At 38.6% G+C, this 18,745-nt stretch overlaps 1 protein-coding gene across 1 annotated transcript; it reads left to right on the top strand.

The window, feature by feature from the left end:
• Positions 1-53: 53 nt before the first annotated feature.
• Positions 54-16,617, top strand: ccnyl1 (cyclin Y-like 1). The gene is made up of 10 exons (XM_042001289.1): positions 54-1,097; positions 2,400-2,474; positions 3,929-3,972; positions 4,468-4,568; positions 4,832-4,867; positions 4,977-5,028; positions 7,358-7,477; positions 10,374-10,540; positions 13,836-13,998; positions 14,808-16,617. Exons 1-10 carry the CDS (start codon positions 935-937, stop codon positions 14,922-14,924), a joined length of 1,038 nt encoding a protein of 345 aa, XP_041857223.1. The 5' UTR covers positions 54-934; the 3' UTR covers positions 14,925-16,617.
• The last annotated feature ends 2,128 nt before the right edge of the window (positions 16,618-18,745 follow it).

Raw genomic sequence — 18,745 nt, 5'->3', positions numbered from 1 at the left:
AACCAATGAGAAGCTCTCGATAACGTTTGGTAGCAAATGAAAGTGATTAGACTTCCCTAGTGGGCGGAACTACAACATGTCGATGCCAAGTAGTACCGCTTGTGAGATCCGGCAACAGATGGCGGTGGTGTTGGAGTCTACTTGCGGCACAAATCTGGTAGGGTGGAGACTGTGATGGGGGGAGTCCGGAGCAACGACAAGGGTTGCCTGTTTGATGCTGAATTTGAAGAAAGACCCGCCAGTTAATCTTCATTTGTCTTTTTTTTCCCTCACAGTCTTTTATCCCCCTTTCGTTTTTTATTTTTTTCTGGAGGCCGCAGAAGCCCCGGGCTAGATTTAGCAACTCACGGAGCCGAGCGTAAGGAGTTGCCGCGAGATAGTTCCACAATTCTTATAAAATGTATTTGATAGTATAAATATTTAATCAGTCTTAGATAATATTTTTTTTAGAATTTATTTTGTTTACACGAGAACAAAAGGTGGAGCTAATGTGTAGAAAAAAAGTTCATGAGAAAAGCTAACTAGTTAGCTAGCCTTCAATATTGCCAGTAAGCTACTTAGCGGCGATACTGAAGTTTGTTCTATGAATGAATGAAAAGACAAGCGACCACTGGCATTTACATATCAGCTGCTTTTTGTCACTGCAAGATCACGTCGAGTATCACATGTGAAGCCGCCACTGATTTTATCCACTAAGGCGAGCCTCTCTATGCAACCGTTTGACTCTGGACCTGCTTATCCTCAAATGGACAGGAATGCAATTCCTGGGAGTTGGCGGACAGCGGCGATTTAGCACGAAAAGATAGTGCTGTGCTTGTACTGACTATCATCTGGTAATGTTTATCAGACTCGGGGAAGCTAACTTTAGCTAGCTACAGATATATGCACTACTTGGACTTGGCTGTAATAGTGTGAAGCTTACGCCCAGTTCGGAATGGGTAATACAGTATCATGCTGCGTCTCTCCCGAGTCGAGCCCCAAACTACCATCGAGGCAGCCTGCAGAGCGCCTGGAGGAGTTTCAGACCAGCACCGAAGTGAGCGATGATAACACCGTACCATACCTGCAGCATATAAGCGACAGAGAGATACCTGATGGTAGGTGTTTACAAGACATTTCACTCACTTTTTGACAATTCGTAACTTTCAATTTCCAGCTATGTAACCCAGGAGACATCAGTCATATTTGTTTGCATTCAGGGAGGTTGATCTTATTCAATGTAGAAAGGTATGTTTAAAAAGCAAACTAACTTGGGTGACAGACTCCACATGTACACACAAAGTCGCTAAACTACTGTAGGAAAAGTATGCAAACAGACACCTCTGGTTGCTGCCAAGTTGCTGTAAGTGTTTATTGCCATCCCACTGCCAACACTGCGCTGATGATGAGAGCATTCTTGGCAGTATTGAGATAGCCACTGCATCATATTGATCTCTTTGGCGTCACTTTATGAAGTTAGACATTAACAATGTAAACAAATGCATCATAACATTGCTACGTCAACCTGGCCAACTGGTGAAGGTAGCAGAGAACAATCCAAGTAGAAAAGACTGTCACATCTTAACAGTCAAGTAGACTTTGATCAAAATGTGTTTGAAGCCTTCTCCTCAGTGATTTCTCTGCATTCACTGAAACAGATTCAAACACTAATGTCATGCAGGCCCCTGATCAGGAAAGCATCTCAAATATTTCTTTGATTTAGGCCTCAGCTCACTTTTGTAGTATCAGGCCTTGTGTCGCCTCTCTTCATTGATTGCCAGACATGCACAGTGTTCATTCCATTCATGCAATTGGGGACATAACTGTGACACTGGCGAGACCAGCTGTTGGCTGGATGAGGGTCAAAATCCATCCAGCAGTCCTTCTTGGATTCCTCACTGTCTTCGCTCCACAAATGCTTCTATCACCTAATCCTGTGTCTTTTATGTAATGTGCCGTCTGTAGGGATTTGGAGAAGGAAGACTTTCCAAGTCAGTGCTCATGCAGTATCGGATTTGTTTGTTTATTTTTTCTGCTGTTGTCAGTTTGATCTATAATACCTGAGCTGTGTGACTGGTAAAATGTTAAGTAAGAATAGAAAGTAATCTAACAGTATCTCCACTATATTTACTTGTAGCCAGGCACCTCATATAGGCTCCAGATTTTTGTCTGTCAAATCTCTAAAAATCCTGCACTTTCCCCATCTCTACTCTATTTTTCTGGGTTTTATTTATACATGTGTCCATATCTATTGAATTAATTTGTAATAAAAAATGATTGGCTGAATTCTATTGATTTCTCTCATCAGTTTGTTTAATTTTAGCTTTGTGTTCTCTGCTGTGGGATTATCTCTGAAATGAGGAATAAACAGTTTCCTCCCAGCCCCACTTAATGTCCATTTTTACACTTTGTTTCCTCAGAGCTGGCCTTGGAGGCCAACCCATCAGACCACGCCCGAGCAAGCACCATCTTTCTTAGCAAGTCCCAGACAGATGGTGAGCACTGATTCACATTTAACATCATTTCTTGATGATGACGACAGCAACCAGACTCCATACCATGGATGTGTGTGGCATGGATATTAATAATAATCAGTCTGTTTTGACTCTTTAGTTTCATACAGGTTTAATGAGCAGGGTGTAAATATCAGCCTTACAATCAGATCTTCTGAATCATATATTCATAAAGTCTGTAGATAAACTGCTCAGTACAGCGTTACAGTGTGAATATGACACATCTGATAATACAAAATAATTTATACGTCATATCTACATCTACACTCAGCTATTAGTCATGTTGCATTTTCAGACTTCATCACTGACCAATTTAACATAAATGACAGAAATGCGGTGATTAAAAAAACACTGAGCACAAAAAAAGGTTAAACTTTTTAAATGTCCTGATGAAAGCTGTTTCATTCAGTGGAGTTGCTCTAAATGGACTCTGAAGCAATAAGGAAAAGGTCGTGTCGTCCAATGAGTCCAGATTTACTCTCTCCCAGAGTGATGGGCTCACCAGGGTAGAAAGAGCTGTACCCACCATGCCTAGTGTCTGCTGGACAAACGGTTCCCTGAACTGGTCAGATTAAAGTTCTTCATTATTTTGACTAAAATTTAATGTCAGCTTTTCTTTTATGAAGTTACTGACATGTTCTAATGACAATGTCAGGATTAATTAAACTCAGATTGTGAAAAAAAGTGGTTTACTGAGAATGAGTCATCATTTTGATATTGATTAGTCATCATAGTCCAGACCGTAACTCAACAAAAAAACTCACTGGGATGGGTTGGAGAAGGCTGCAGAAGAAGTGGTTCAACTCTCCTGTCATCAATACAAGAGCTTGATGAAAAATTCAAGCAACTTTAAACATCATTGATTATTGGAACATTGAATAAACGATGGCCCAGCAAATGCATGCCATGATCAAAGCTGAAGCTGATCCAATAATTGGTGTGGCTGATTGATGTGATTTAATTTTAGATCTTTTTTTTTTTGGCAGGCAGTGTAAGTGTTGCAAGTGTTTTAGTCTGTACAAGGATAGAATTTCTACAGTATGTAAAACAAATTTAAAGTCAATAAAGTATTTGTTTTCAATTATTTAATCCTTGCCATTTATGTAAGATCAAGGAAACGTTGACTAAATGGTCATAATTACTGTCTTTTAAAGATGAACATACAAAAAAGTGTATAACATAAAAATGAGAATTTTATTCATATCTAAAAGTATATAACTTCATAAACAACAATGACTTTGCTGTTGGGTTTCTTCTTTTTTCATGGTTTTTAGCAGCAGTATGATTGTTAACAGGAGTATAAATTCTGTTTTATTCGGCATTAAAAAGTCTTTGATTTATACCGGTCTTAAACCTGATGTGGTGAGCGCAGCAGAAACCCTGTTATTGATGTTGACTGTTGGTTCGGCTTGTTTAATCCTTTTCTTTCTCTGCAGTGCGAGACAAACGGAAAAGCAACCACATTAACCATATCAGTCATGTAAGTCACCACCACTACATGTTGATTTTTTACATTTCTGCCTAAAGACCTGATACAGTTTATACTCAAATATGACCGAGTCTAATTGTTGAAGGCAAAATGTCCTGTCATTAAATAGACAAAGTTGATTGTTATTTTTTGTTTGTGTTTAATATATTGCACTAAATAATACAGATGGCCACCCAAACATTGATTGTTTCCTGTAGTTAAAAGTGTTGGTGGAAGAAAATCTTCGAGACACTAAAGATCTACATTCAGACATAAGACTGAAGGTTTAAACACCAGTGACTGTCAATACTGAGACTTCCAGCTAAGATAATAAACCAGATTACTTTCAGTTTGAGGGCTAAAAGTTAATTAACCATTTGTTTTGTCTTTTTGCCGAATGAATCATAAAATGTGACAAATGACGCAGTTCAGTCAGAGGAAACAGATGTTGGTCAGAGCACACGAACTGGTAACATTTCAGAAAAACTGTGTTTTCACCGTCTCCAGGTATCTCCCGGGCCACTATCGAAGAAATACAGCTCCTGTTCCACCATCTTCATAGACGACAGCACCGTCAGCCAGCCAAACCTCAAAAGCACAATAAAATGGTGAGATTTTAATGAACTTGCAAACACACAGCACAGCGTTGTCTAAAAGTAACTCATTTCTCACGAGAAAATCCACTTACATCACAGCATGGTAATCTTAGGTAATACTTTAGGGATATGTGACTAAAACAGATGTCACCATTAATCTGGGGCAGTGATTTGTTGGGAGATTATTTAACTGAAGCTGAAAAAAAACTGCATTTTAATTAAGATTATGTCTGTTTGTTTATGGTATGAAATTTTAATTTTTACATTTTTCTCAGTGTCACTTTAGCAATATACTACCACATCAAAAACAGGTAGGTTTTAATCTTTGATTTAATCCCTTATATTCAGTTTATTTTAACTTATGTTGCTAAAACAATTCTACCGTTCGGAGAAATGACGGATGTCTTGTTTGTTCTTCAGGGACTCAGACAGGTCACTGGACATCTTTGATGAGAAGTTGCACCCTTTATCAGTGAGTATGATGATGACATCATCCCGTCAGTATCAGTAAAACTAAAGTAGAACCCCCATTTAAGCCAGAAGCTTGATACATCATGTTATTATTCCTTTTATATAACATGTCCATTCTACGCACTTTTAGTTGTATTTATGTGCATTTTCATTTTGAACTATTATCACCTACTTTACAAGCTCATTAAGTGAATCTAGTGCAGCAGCTTAGCGTAATCCGGAACATGGCAGCCTCTTTCTTTTTGTTTTTCCATTCAAGTCTTTCTCAGTCAGATTGAAAGTTTGTGTGTATTGCAGTGATGTGATTAAAAAGTTTTTTTTGTGTGGTGACAGTTTAACCAAATCCAAAACAGCTTTCAGATTTACACCCTGAGTGACAAATAGGGATCAGCCCTAGAGATGGAAAATGAAGCATAAAACAGTGCGTGATATGAAAAAGCACAAAAATCTGCAAGCTAGCTCGCCCAAACCCACAACAAATGGATTAATACGATTTTAATAATAGGATAAAACAAAGCAAGGCAAAATAAATATTACAGTACTTGTGAGCTCTCTCCTGCCAGTGAAAGGCAGTCTTATCTTGACTTTTTTTTATCTTATGTTTTCTTTCTCTTTTCCTCTCTTCCTCCGATAATGTCATTTTGCCTTTTTCTTTTTTTTGCCAAATCAGCCACGGTGCACATTTAAAATACAGTTTAAAGCTGAATTTTGCTACAACATCACGTGGCGTCCAGAAGAAAAAGTTGTAAAGTACTTTTTTACATCCTCAGGACTCTGCTGGGCTGCACCGTCTCCCAAAATGCACATAATAGATGTTACTGTGCTATCAAATAAGTCTAAAACGCAGGGTTTTAAGGTGGGGAAACTGGGGAATGCGTCTTTAAGAGCTACATGGACCCAGAAACTGTTTCACATAAGCAGGAAAATTAAGATAGATTAAAAATAATAAACTGCAGTGAAGCAATGGACAGTGGCCACTTTTACATGGGAGTTTTAATTCCTCTTTAATTCAGAATAAAAATGAAATCCTCTTTAAAATGATCTTGTAAACACCTAATTCTGAATGAAAATGGCCTTTTTGAATTAAACTTAAATCCGAATTAAGTGGCTGGTTATTCTGATTTTAAATCTGAATTGAATAATCTCAGTCGTGTGTACGTTCATTCCGCTTTCCAGTAATTTCGGTCTTTTCTGCACATGCTTGTTTCGTTGTCGCGATGATGGTACGGTACTCTGTCTCTCTTCTCTTTAGCTGACCAAGGTGAAGTTGTATTCTAGTGTCGAGCTGCTGCTTTAAAACTAAAATAAAAATCAGAGCGAAAATCGTTCTTATGTAGTCTTCCATGTTGTATACAAAACAAAAAGAAGCAGGAACTGGAGTTTGTTTCCTCCGGTAAACCTAAGTACATCATGTCCACCCCCTGTCCAATCAGAACCCTTCTCAACCCCCAGATTTAAAGCCGAAAAAAAAAAAAACTCGTGGCCAGTGTGGAAAAGTTGGAGTGGGTGGAGAGAAGTCTCGGGTGTGATAATAGCATCGACAAAAATAAAAGGAAATGTGTACAAGATGGTGATGAGGTCAGCAATGATGTGTGGTTTGGAGGAAAAGACAGGAGTCATAAATGGAGGAAGTTTATAATATTGAGGTTCTCTTTGGGAGTGAAAATTATGGGATAGGATCGGGAATGAGTACATCAGAGGGACAGCACATGTTATATGTCTTGGAGACAACGTGAGAGAGGCCAGACTTAGATGGTTTGGACATGTAAAGAGGAGGGATAGTGAATAAGAAAAATATGTTCTCCATCAATGAGACTTTATTTTTTATAGCAGTTCTTATACAAACTGAATGTCACACAATCTCATGATCCTATCTAATCGCACATTACCACCCCCAATCACTCACAAATCCAGTTTCTCTGAATTAAAGAAAAAGTTGACACAAAACGATCAAATAGCAGAGGCAATACTGTGACAAATGGACCCCTTGGATATCACTGAGGACACACAAGAAGGATACAAATAGCACATTTTGAAGTGGCATAAAAATATTCCTTTCTTCTGTTTTGCATTATTAATGGACTCCACACGCAAGCAATACTTGTTTTTCACAAACTCATACAGGAACCAAATGTAGCTCTTGCAGCATTAATAATCAGCTTGTTTGTTTTGTGGTTTGAAATGGCTCAAAACTCAGTCACCACCCAAGTAGAGATGATTCACCACAACAGCTAAGAGCTTTTTGTAGGACCCACCATTTGTCAATGTGACCAAAATCATCCTTTCATCCTTTTAAGAGCTGTTTGTGTGTAACTGTTCATCCCACACAGAGAGAGCCAGTACCAGACGACTACTCGTACATAGACCCAGAACACAAGCTGATCTATCGCTTCGTCAGAACACTCTTCAGTGCTGCTCAGCTCACCGCAGAATGTGCCATCGTTACTCTCGTAAGTGGATGTCTTTCTGCTTTACAGCTGACTGTGTTCTGCCCTGTTTACTGTGTATTTATATGTAACAGTGAATTTCAGAACATTAAATTGTTAGATTTTTTTACGCATAGTAACATTTCCCCGTTCATACAAATATTTACGGCAGTGTCCTTTTTAATGTCAGCAGTTCTTGAAATAAACAACACACCAAATTATTTGTTGTTGCTGAATATTATGTTATTTGGTCACCAGATGGCAGCAAGGTCCTACAATCTGACATGTGACAGACAAGACAAATAGCTATTTCATGAATGTGTATATGATGCTAATGTGATATAGGGTGAATTATTGTGCTTTAATAAAGTATTTAAGGCCTAAACAAGGATAGATTTATGGTTAAACGTTAATGCTTACAAACAGTATGTTTATAACGAAGCAGGATTTTCTTGTCTACTACTGATTTCCTGATTTTAAAATACCAAGACAGTTTCACTTAACAAATCCAAATAATTGAAACCTTTTCAGATGGTTAGCATATAAACTGTTTGTTTTCACTTCAGTTTCTGTTCTGTTCAGTAGTATCGCTGTACAAAAAAAAGCTCTAAAAGTTCTAGATAAGAAACCTCTGTGTCATCATCATTGTGGTATGCAGTCTAAGTATAATTAACTGAGCTTTGAAGATGTTAGAAATTTAAAATTTTACTGCATGATGCATAAAATATCACATGGTATAGCTCCACCGCCTTTGAGCCATTACATTAAACAAACTACTGGTAATTGCCAACTACTCCTGTGGTACTGCAGTATTGTGTAAAGGTGCCATTCAGAAAATATAGCTCCATCCAAAACTTGTTGTCTATCCGGGGCAGCTTGTTAGGAAAAGAAATGGAAAAATATTTTATTTATCCCACAGAGAAATTACAGTGTTGTAGTAGTTTGTTTGTTTTTAAATATTAACAACAATAATAATTATTAATACAAGATAGTGCATTGATCCGAAGGGGATGGCTGTTGGCAGGAATGATTTCCGGTACTTTACTATCTTGCATTGGACTTGACGAAGCCTCACACTGAACACTCTGTACATTTCTACACTGTGTTGTATTAAGGATGTGAGGAACCTTGTGCTTGTGCAGCATTTATTTCTGGACAATCAGCTCCAGTAACTCTAGATATCCCCAGCACAGAATCAGCCAGTTTGTTCAGGCTCTTTAAGCCCCTGGCTCTGATGCTGCTGCTCCAGCAGATGGCTGCAAAGCTGATTGCACTTTCCACAACAGACTTATGGAATAAATGCAACGCTTCCTTAAGAAGTAGAGTCTGCTCTGTCCTTTCTTCTAGATGCTTCTGTGTTGCATCTCTCGTCTAGTCTGTTGTCTAGCTCAGTGGTTCCCAGCCTATTTTCCTCGGGGACCCCCTTCGTGCATATATTAAAAAGCCATGGACCCCCTGCCCCACCCCATGCTGAAACCATACTTGGTTTTATGCTTTCAAAAATGAGATTCTCATCATAAACAATGTGGTCCTGTCCTTCGATAAAGCCAAAGTTAAATTAATTAAATTAACATAAAGCCCTATTTTTTTCTAAAAAATAGGGACAATGTGTGGACATTAATCACAATGGCTCCTAATGTTCAAAGCCTCAGGGACCCCCTGTGCTCTTTGGGGGACCCTCTTGGGGGATTCTGGACCCCAGGTTGGGAACCACTGGTCTAGCTGAACTCCAAGGTACTTCTATTCCTCCACCACCTCCACCTCTTCTCCCAGGATGTAAACAGTAATTTGTTTTCTACTGTTTCCTCTGAAGTCAATAATCATCTCTTTTGTTTTGTTTTAAGATGATCTGATTGTTTTTGCTCCATCTCACAAATTAACTGACCAGTTCTCTGTGCTCAGCTTCTCTTCCATCACTGATACTCCCCACAACTGCAGAGTAATCATAGTATTTCTGCAGATGACAGGACTCAGAGTTGTACTGGAAGTCTGAAGTATACAGTATGAAGAGAAATTGGGAGAATACAGTCCCTTGTGGTGCAACCTTTCAGTCTCACAAACTGTGGTCTGTTAGGTAGTCATAAACTCAGGTGGTTGTGGAGGTAACAACCTGGAATCTATGGAGCTTCTCACATGACAGAGCAGCTCAACTGTATTAAAAGCACTTGAGAAATCAAAGAACATGATACTCAAAGTGCTGCCTGATTGGTGCAGTAGAGAGTGGGCTCTCTTAAGCAGGTAGATGACGGCATCTTCAACTCCAAGCCCATTATGAAAAGCAAACTGTTACCTCTGAATAATTTACCACCTTCAGTCAGAGAAAGTTCCAGTCTGTTTGTATTCAAGAGAAATCTGAAAACTTTCTTTTAGGTCCAATCTGGTGTGCAATCATGTGTAATCTGTAACTATACGAGTAACTCTCTATGATCTGTACTTTATCATTTTTATTATTTATCGACTGGTTTAATTTAATGGGGAATGTGTAATACTGTGGTTCTCCAGGGATCACATTTATATTATATAATGTTGTGTTTTTGTTGTCTTTTGAAGATTATTTCAGTAAATACTGTCAACCTGCCAATGGACAACGGATGGAAATTTGCCAGTGGCTAAAATCTGGCACATTTACTCATCAGTGTTTATTAATGTGTACTGTCCTTATTTAATGAGATGAAGTTATTTCCGTTTGGATGGCGTAAAAACAATATATATATATATATATATATATATAACTCTGCCACTTTCTGCTTGGACTACAGGAATAAAAACACTAAAGTAGTAGATCTAATAGTCCATGTGGAAATTTTCTGTTGTCCCTGACCGTGTTCAGAGAACTTAGAGGGTCATTGCTGAGAAATCATCTGCCAAAAAAAAAAAAAGCTAATTTCTGGTTAAAATCTGGACTTTCTTCTTCTTCTAGGTGTATTTGGAGCGCCTGCTGACCTACGCTGAGCTGGATATCTGCCCGGCCAACTGGAAGCGGATCGTTCTGGGAGCAATCTTGTTGGCCTCCAAAGTCTGGGATGACCAGGCTGTGTGGAATGTCGACTACTGCCAGATCCTAAAAGACATCACTGTGGAGGACATGTGAGTTGTGTGCAACTTCACTACAGTCTTTCATAAAGAGTCTGAATGAATGTGATTCAAAGAAGAAAATGACTTCGCACCGTGTGATGGAATATAAATGGCTCTGACTCGATAATTTTAGCTCACCAACTGAAAACAACCATATTTCAAATATGCAGTTTTGGTTCTATTTTACTGCTTTGTATGAAGTATTTGTCTACAATCAAAAGTAAATAGTATATGGATAGATGAAATATTGTTGAAATATGGTGGAAACAGTCCAGGTTTACAAAACCCCAGTTTCCACAAACAGACGCGGGTCGGGTCGCATTTTTTTTGTGATTCCACACGTGAAAGCTGGGAAGGGTACCCTAATACCCGACTCATCCTACTTTGTTGAGACCCTTCCATTGGGGTACCAATCTAACCAACCCGACCCAAAAGGTGGAGTTTTACACACTGCAATCTGTTAATTGGTTAAGGGAAAAAATAACCTGGCATTAAAAAAAAAAAAAAAAAAAAAAACAGGAACGGCTCCTTGTTTAAAGCAACATATTTTCTTTTTGTTGATTAAATTGCCATTTAAAATGGCGTTACAAAATACCGCCAAGAAGAAAGAAGACAAACGGTTGGATGACCGCCATTCTCCCCTTTTGTTTATGAGTCATGTTTTGGAAGGCGCTGCGATGCTATTACGTAGCTGTGGCATCTATCGCTATCCAACTGATACTCCGCCTCTCAAGTAAGGTAACTCAACAAGATTACAGTTTGCAAACAATATCAATACCCTAACCGTCCCAACCCACACCCATAGGTGGAAATGAGGCTATATAATTTCTCCAGGGACCTGTTTCAGAAAGCACACAAAAATAAACACCTGAGTTTATGAACCTTGAGATGGGCAAACTGAGTTATTGTTTCAAAACCACTGATCCAAGTTAGGTCAGAGTATGTAAACTCTGGATTAAGTGTGTGTGTATCAAGGAGAAGAAAAGGCATCATCAATGAAGTCCTGATACTTCACCATGGCAACATTTAAAGAAAGGGCCATCCATACGATCTATCATTTCAATCCAGCTGAGCTATGAACATAGATGTGTAGTTGATCTTAAAATAAAACTGCAGAGGAAATTTAAAAAGCCAATGAAGCATCATTTAGCTTTGTAGTATGGTTTCTGTCAGATGAGTATATTGACATTTTAATTGAGATTACAGCATTATGTAATGCATTTTATTTACATATATATATATATATATATATATATATATATATATATATATATATAATTAGTAGATTGTCATTCATAGCTCCTCAAAACCTCATCAATCCTCCAAATGCATTTTAGGAATGAAGGCATCCTTTTGTTGTGTTGAGATTAATTTCAGAAAGAAGATGTGAAAATGTACAAATTAAATAATTGGGAGTAGCCTTTGATCTGTAGTCCACATGAGCAGAATATCTGTAAGTAGATGGTGGCCTTAGCTCTTTAAATGGACACCGCTCTGACTGTAGTTGATATGTGCTTCAGCAGCTTCCAGCAAAATGCTGGAACGCTTGCATGTCCTGTTTTTATGAGAGTATGGTGAGATCCCAAAAGCACAGATAGATTGAGAAGCATAACATTCAGATTTGGATATCCAACAAAAAAATTGGAATATTATTGATAAATGGCATAACTTTCTAGCTCTTTAGAATCCCCAAAATCAACACAGAACTCGGTAGAAAAAAATATGTTTTCCCATGCTGCACCTTAGTCGTTGGAAAATTCTACAAACATCTCTGCAGCTTTAGTATTTCATTTCTTTATATGAATTAAAAACTGCCCTGACAAACAGTTTAACAGAAGAGTGTAATCTCTATCCTTTAAACGACTTTAAATGGTTTTAAGATGCCATATTTGTAAGTTTTGTGTTTTGCTTTTTGTATTGTACTAGTCTGCCTCTGGGCCAGGTCTCCCTTAGAACATAGATTTTATCTCCGGGACGTCCTAGTAAAATAAAAGTTTAAAAAAAATCAACTTTTTATTTAATTTTTAACTAATTCAGTGAATTTTAAAAAATATCTAAACTGTTGTTTTTAGATTGAATTGTAAACTTATTGCTGTGGATATTCTTCTCTGTCAATGCCATATAGTGTAGATATAAAAAAAGAAACTAACAGAAATGACTACGTTCTCGCACTTGCCCCGCTAATAAAAGGAATATAATAAGATGCACTTAAAGCAGACAGAAGAAGTGCTGGAATAAGTGGAAGTTGCAGCATCTCGGGCCGTCTGGCTTTAAGCCAATGAAAAGGCCAGGGGCTGCTCTTTGAGGGCTTCTGCTTTATTTCCTACAATTGCTTTTCTCATGTCTGTGTATAAAAGAGGTTGAGAGTGCTGTCTTGTTTTTCATGATTTGGAAGATGCACGCTCTGCCTGCATGTGTGTTCACTGTCTGAGCTCTCCTCTCATATGCGTCTGACCTACGCGCTCTGTGCTGTGTTTTCATTGCTGCTATTGAAGTGTCTTTGTGAGCTGGTTCGGGTCTGGACGGAGGGATGGGAGGAAGAGTAGAGAGGGAAACAGAGAGAAATAGAGGGGAGGGTCTCAAGTGCTCTCACTGCTTCTACATAATGGCCCCCGCTCTCGCCCGCTCCATTAGTTGCCCTGGGAGACCAGACATCACACATACACATACACACACACTCTCACCACCTTTGCAGACCAACAAAGCATCCTGGATGCTGTCTCCTTGGCGACCACCTTCCTTAGATTTTCTCGTGACCGTGATGATGAGGAGGGATGATGGAGGATGCTGTCTGGGATACTCCAGCAGAGTGTGTGGAGATGCGTGTTTGATTACCTGCAACCTCTCTGGAAGATTCAATCTCTATAAGTGCTTCCCCAACAAATGATTGATGTACAAGTTTGGGATGAGATATGGCTTCCTTTTGACAGTATGACCATGTATTCAGTGAAAAATTGGCCTTCTTCCTGCTGTACAGGTGAACAAAGGCAAAGCTCTGATCTACGTTTTTCCTCAAACAATTGACAATTCTCCTGGTCCCAGTTCAGTTTGAACAGTGTTGATGTTCTGTGAGATTTCTCATTAAAATAAGAAAACTACATTTGGGGGTGTGATGTCACTGGCAAACGTTTTCGAGTTTGCTTAAACTGCAGAAAAACTTGTAACTTTTAATTCTAACAAGAACACAAAATTCTGTTCCTGTGTCTTTGTTAAAAATAAATTAGAAAGGGTGTCACTCAAAAGTAGAACCAAGACTCTGTTGAGGTTTGTTTATCCTGAATAACTCTGATATCTCCCTCTCATTCAGGAATGAGATGGAGCGCCACTTCCTGGAACTTCTCCAGTTTAATATCAACGTGCCAGCCAGTGTCTATGCCAAGTACTACTTTGACCTGCGACAGTTGGCTGACGACAACAATCTTAGCTTCCCCCTGGAGCCCCTGAACAATCAGCGTGCCCAGAAACTAGAGGTGAGCCGCTCCCTGTACACTTGGGTGATATTTACCTCCCTGTTGTACCTTCTTAACTTAACCGCCTCCAGTTGGCACATGTAAATTTGATCACATCGTCTCAGTCCTTCCTTCTTTACACTGGCTCCCCATCCAGTTGAGGATTGATTTTAAGATTTTATTGTTTTTAAATCTCTTCATGGTTTAGCCCCCTCTTACTTAGCAGATCTTTTATGCCATTACACTCCATATAGATCTTGAGGTCCTCTGGCCAAAGACTCTTGGTGGTCCCCGGGTATATGTTGAGCCAACGGGGAGGTTGCTACTTTGTGGTTGCTGTCCAAACTCTGAAACAACCTCCCTCCCATATATCAGGGCTGCTCCTAACCTGGACATCTTTAAAAGTTTGCTAAGACCCACTTCTACTCTTTAGCCTCTCCTGATGTGCAATAGTTGACTTTGTTTTGTGTTTTTATTTCTGTATGTATATGTGTGCCTTGCCTCTCCAGCGTCCTCCCATGTGTTTTCGGTTGCTGCAGGCTCTGCCATTTTCCTCCAGTTTTGATTTTTTTTTTTTTTTTTTTTTTGTAAATTAGAAATTTATCTATTTTTATTTGGAGCTAATGATGTATTTCCATCTTGCGTTTGGACAATGTAGTACTTTGAACAAACTTTTAAGATATTTATGGCTTCTTTCACACACGTTACAACTTGGTCAGCCACACGAGGCCCAAAAGGCACAATGAGTAACGTAGACCTTTAAAAAAACACACTGGCCTGTTTGCTTAACCTGATTCCTCAGTTGATCTTTTTGTGGCTGTTTGTTTTAGGCCATTTCAAGACTCTGTGAAGACAAGTACAAGGACCTTAGCCGAGCAGCCATGAGACGATCCCTCAGCGCAGACAACCTGATCGGTATACGCCGCTCCAATGCAGTGCTCTCATAGGCCACTGCCGTCTGATCATCAAAGACCCAGCTAACCCACAGCCATCTCCAGACAAACATGGCAACCTTACAGAGCCATCACATCAGGCAGGATCCTGGCTTAAAATGACCTGCTCACACAGTGATTTATGTTACAGCTGTAGAGGTGTGCGATTGTTAGACTTAAAATCACAGGGTATCCATACATTGATGAAAATTAACCACAAAACTTTTGTTTTTATAGCTTTTATTTATTTCTTACCTGTCCCTAATTTGGAAGGGAAAGTTAATGAGCAGTAAAGGAGTTGATTCATGTGGGATAGACTTCGCCATAAAAATGTGTTACAAAATGATTGAATCCTTTTAGACGTTAAGAAAAAGGCTGGTGGTGTTCTGTTTTAGTTATCGCCATGAAATCTCAGGAAAAGACCAAAACCAACATGCTTAGTCTGACAGTATTTTTATAACTGAATGGTAAACAGCATCAACTACATTATCAAGCACCGGGTCAGGTGAAATCAAGCTGCCTAATTTTAGTGCTGAGTCATGTTGCAGAGAGAAAGGTTGCAAATCACTTTGTTCAATGTCCTGGTCCAGACCAAAGCAGAAAGTTGTTTTCAACTAAAACCTGCGGTTACTTGCAAACTTACAAATAATTGACATGTTGGGCTGAATGCATTTACTGGATGTACATGGAGTATATGTGACGGAAATAAGAGAACTTTTTAAACATAAAGGAGCCAAATGACTGACAAGGGTTCCTGTGTTGCACACAAATTAAGTAATGCAGCATAGAAAGGACTGTTTTAGAAGTGAATTACATTTATGTAGTGCATTAAAGATGCACTACTTAACTCTTGCCATTTCCTCAGTGATGCTCCCCCTATCGACGGCTAATTCGGCATCCATCTTGCATCCTACTTGTACTGTGAGCTCTCTCTCCAGCTAGTTAGAAACAGGCTTACGTTGACTCTTGTTTTATCTCTATCTCTGTCTCTGGCTCTTTTATTTCCTCTTTTCCTCCAATAACATCTTCTAACGTTTCTTTGCTGCATCGTCCACAGTGCACATTCAAAACAGCCAGTTTGTTAACATCTGCTTGCTAACATGGACGTGTGCACAAAGCGAAACTCGGCTGCAGCGTCATACAGCTGCATGGTAGCGACGGCTTCAGAAATGCACATAATAGATTTTTTTGTGCCATCAAACGAGTCCAGAAAGCGTAGTTTTAAGGTGAAAGTTGCAGAGCAGGTCTTTAATGAACAACATTACTGATATGTTTAGGAGAACGACTTAAGCTAGACATTATCAAAATTTGTATTTATATGCGTTCATATTTTGTTCGTAATGCACCAGAGATGGTTTGGAAGACTTTCTGAGCAGGTGGGTCTCAATTCGCGCATTTCTGATTACAGCATGTACAATTTTCAGGTGAACTACAGCAACCGAACAATCACACGAGTTCTGATCAATCTAAGCCCGTCTGATGTGAAGATGCCCTCAGACAGCAGTGCCCTGCTGTGTACCACACATCATTTTATTTCTGGACCACTAACAAGTTTTTATGTCACCCTGTGTTCTCTGATATACTTCCTAACAGCCTCTGAGGTTTAATGAAGAAATGTAAACTCTTGAGTGATGAAACAAAATGTTTTTAAACTTGGATCCAGTCTACATGGATGGCCATGAAAGCTGTTAAAACAGGAACGTTTTTTTTCTTTGTTGTCATTCCTTTCTTAATCTTTCTCTGCATCAAATTGTAATATTCACATCAAAGAAATGTTGAAATTGTGGAACATGGTTTCATTTTTCCAGATTAAATGACGTTTTATCACAGAAAGGAAAATACATAGAAAATATACCTTTGGGTACTAAAACTGTTAAATATGCCCAACAGTACCATTTGGTTCCTTCACATCAATGATAGTTGGTTTATGGATTAAAAAAAAAAAAACAAATAAAAGAAAAGAAAAGGCTGTTTTAATTTTAGCTGGTTTGATCTTTTCTTGGAATTTATTATCAATTTTAAAACTAAAACACCACCAGTCTTACAAATTAGCATAACAGTGAAAAATGTTCCAAACAATAATTGAATCGGATTTGTTTACCAGTGCTGTTTTAATTTTGTTTTGGGTAAACTTTGACCCATCTGAAGCGAGCATACAGCATGTTTCATATAGTAAGATATTTAACTGCTGAAACTCGGCGGGAGTTGGCTGAAGTAAGCCAGCCTTCAATCATCTGTCTGCTGTGTGTCAGATCGGGACTGTTCAGCTATATTCATGTACCACCTGTTCAGCGCAGCAACTGAGTGGCTCTCTGTGGCCATCGGGTTGACATAATGTGGGCGGGGCTCCACACAGTCTGGCCTCATTATGCAGTATCTGCCATCCTGACCTCGCCTCACTGTTCCCGAGCTCATCTAAACACCACCAGTGTTCAAACACTCATCATAGATACTGAAGGGGAGAGAAGAGACTGATGGATGCCCCCCCCCCCCTCCTTTTTGCTTACTATGTAGGCTACTAGCTGTGAAATTTGTCGTCTTTTTAATTGAAAACAAAAGAATTTGCAAATGGAGTATTTTAAATAAACACTAATCATGTAACAAAGATTGCTTGAGTTTATTTTATCTGATTTATGCTGATGTGACTTTAGATAACAGATTTTAGATATGAGCTGCGAGGATATTGATCTGATCTAACAGTGCGAGCTTGCAAACCGACCCCACTGCAGCACAATAAAGTTATTGTATAACATCTGTTTATGTATAACCACATTTATTTAAAAAAAAAAAAGCAACTAGCTCTGACTGGTGTACAGCTAGAAGGTTATGGGTCAACTGAAAGCAAACCACTAACAACTTGTAAAATAAGCAACGTATGGGTGTTTTGCTGAATAAGAAACACATTGCTCAACGGTTTGATGAACCATGAGCAAAATTAGGTCTGATATTGAAATGCCATTAACCAATTAACAAGCTTTATATCAAACATAATCTTTTTATTAAGCAGAATTGTCTCCCAAGTGCCAGAACCAGTCTCCATTGTTGGCCATTTATAACTTCTCAGAGTTTTGTCTGCAAAACTCACCCGATTTATTTTTATTACATTTTTGTGAGAAGAATGAAAATGAAAGTAAGAATCCAGTTATTTGTGTTGTAGTGGCAGTTTTCATAAATCATTTACAACCAGATATTTCCAATCAAGCAAAGTTTAAATGTTCACACTGAAAGAAAAGCTGGAGAAAATGGCCCTTTCCACTTTTTTTTTCCTTTTGACACTAATAATAAATGTTTTTAAACAAATGTTTAAGTTAACAGTTAATAATAGTGAAACGGTCAAACTGTGAAACCAGATGACAAAGACTAACTTAAGGAATTACCCACCCAATCCAAGTAGAGACGATGCAGGTATGTTCCAAAGTTTTTCATAAGATTCATCGTAGTGGCTGAAAAATTGTTTCACTCTTTATAACTTTTTTCCCTTTAATACTTGCCAAAGTTGACAGAAACAGACCTGGCATAAAAAAAAAAGGAAAATTTATTACAAATTAAAACTGATCCCATCTAACTGTATCCCAACAATGGTTCAGTCTCTAAAAAGCAAATGTGTATTTAGGATCCAATTTTCTACTCGTATGCAAATGTGTGTTTTGTCTCATAACTAATGAAGATTGGAGCAAATGGACTCAGATCATCTCCAGCTGTTTTAAAAGTTTATAAAGCCTGCGTTGGGAAACTCGCTGAAGTAGTTTAGTTTAGACAGTGAAGAAGATGTTGGTCACATGACATTGAGTGTGTTCTCCATGTTGAATGAAATCTGTTGGTCTGTGTGCATGACA

Source organism: Melanotaenia boesemani, chromosome 12 (assembly GCF_017639745.1).
Source record: "Melanotaenia boesemani isolate fMelBoe1 chromosome 12, fMelBoe1.pri, whole genome shotgun sequence".
In the NCBI taxonomy this organism is placed as follows: Eukaryota; Metazoa; Chordata; class Actinopteri; order Atheriniformes; family Melanotaeniidae; genus Melanotaenia; species Melanotaenia boesemani.
Note: the sequence above shows the minus strand (reverse complement) of the source record. Positions and strands in the feature narration are given on the sequence as shown.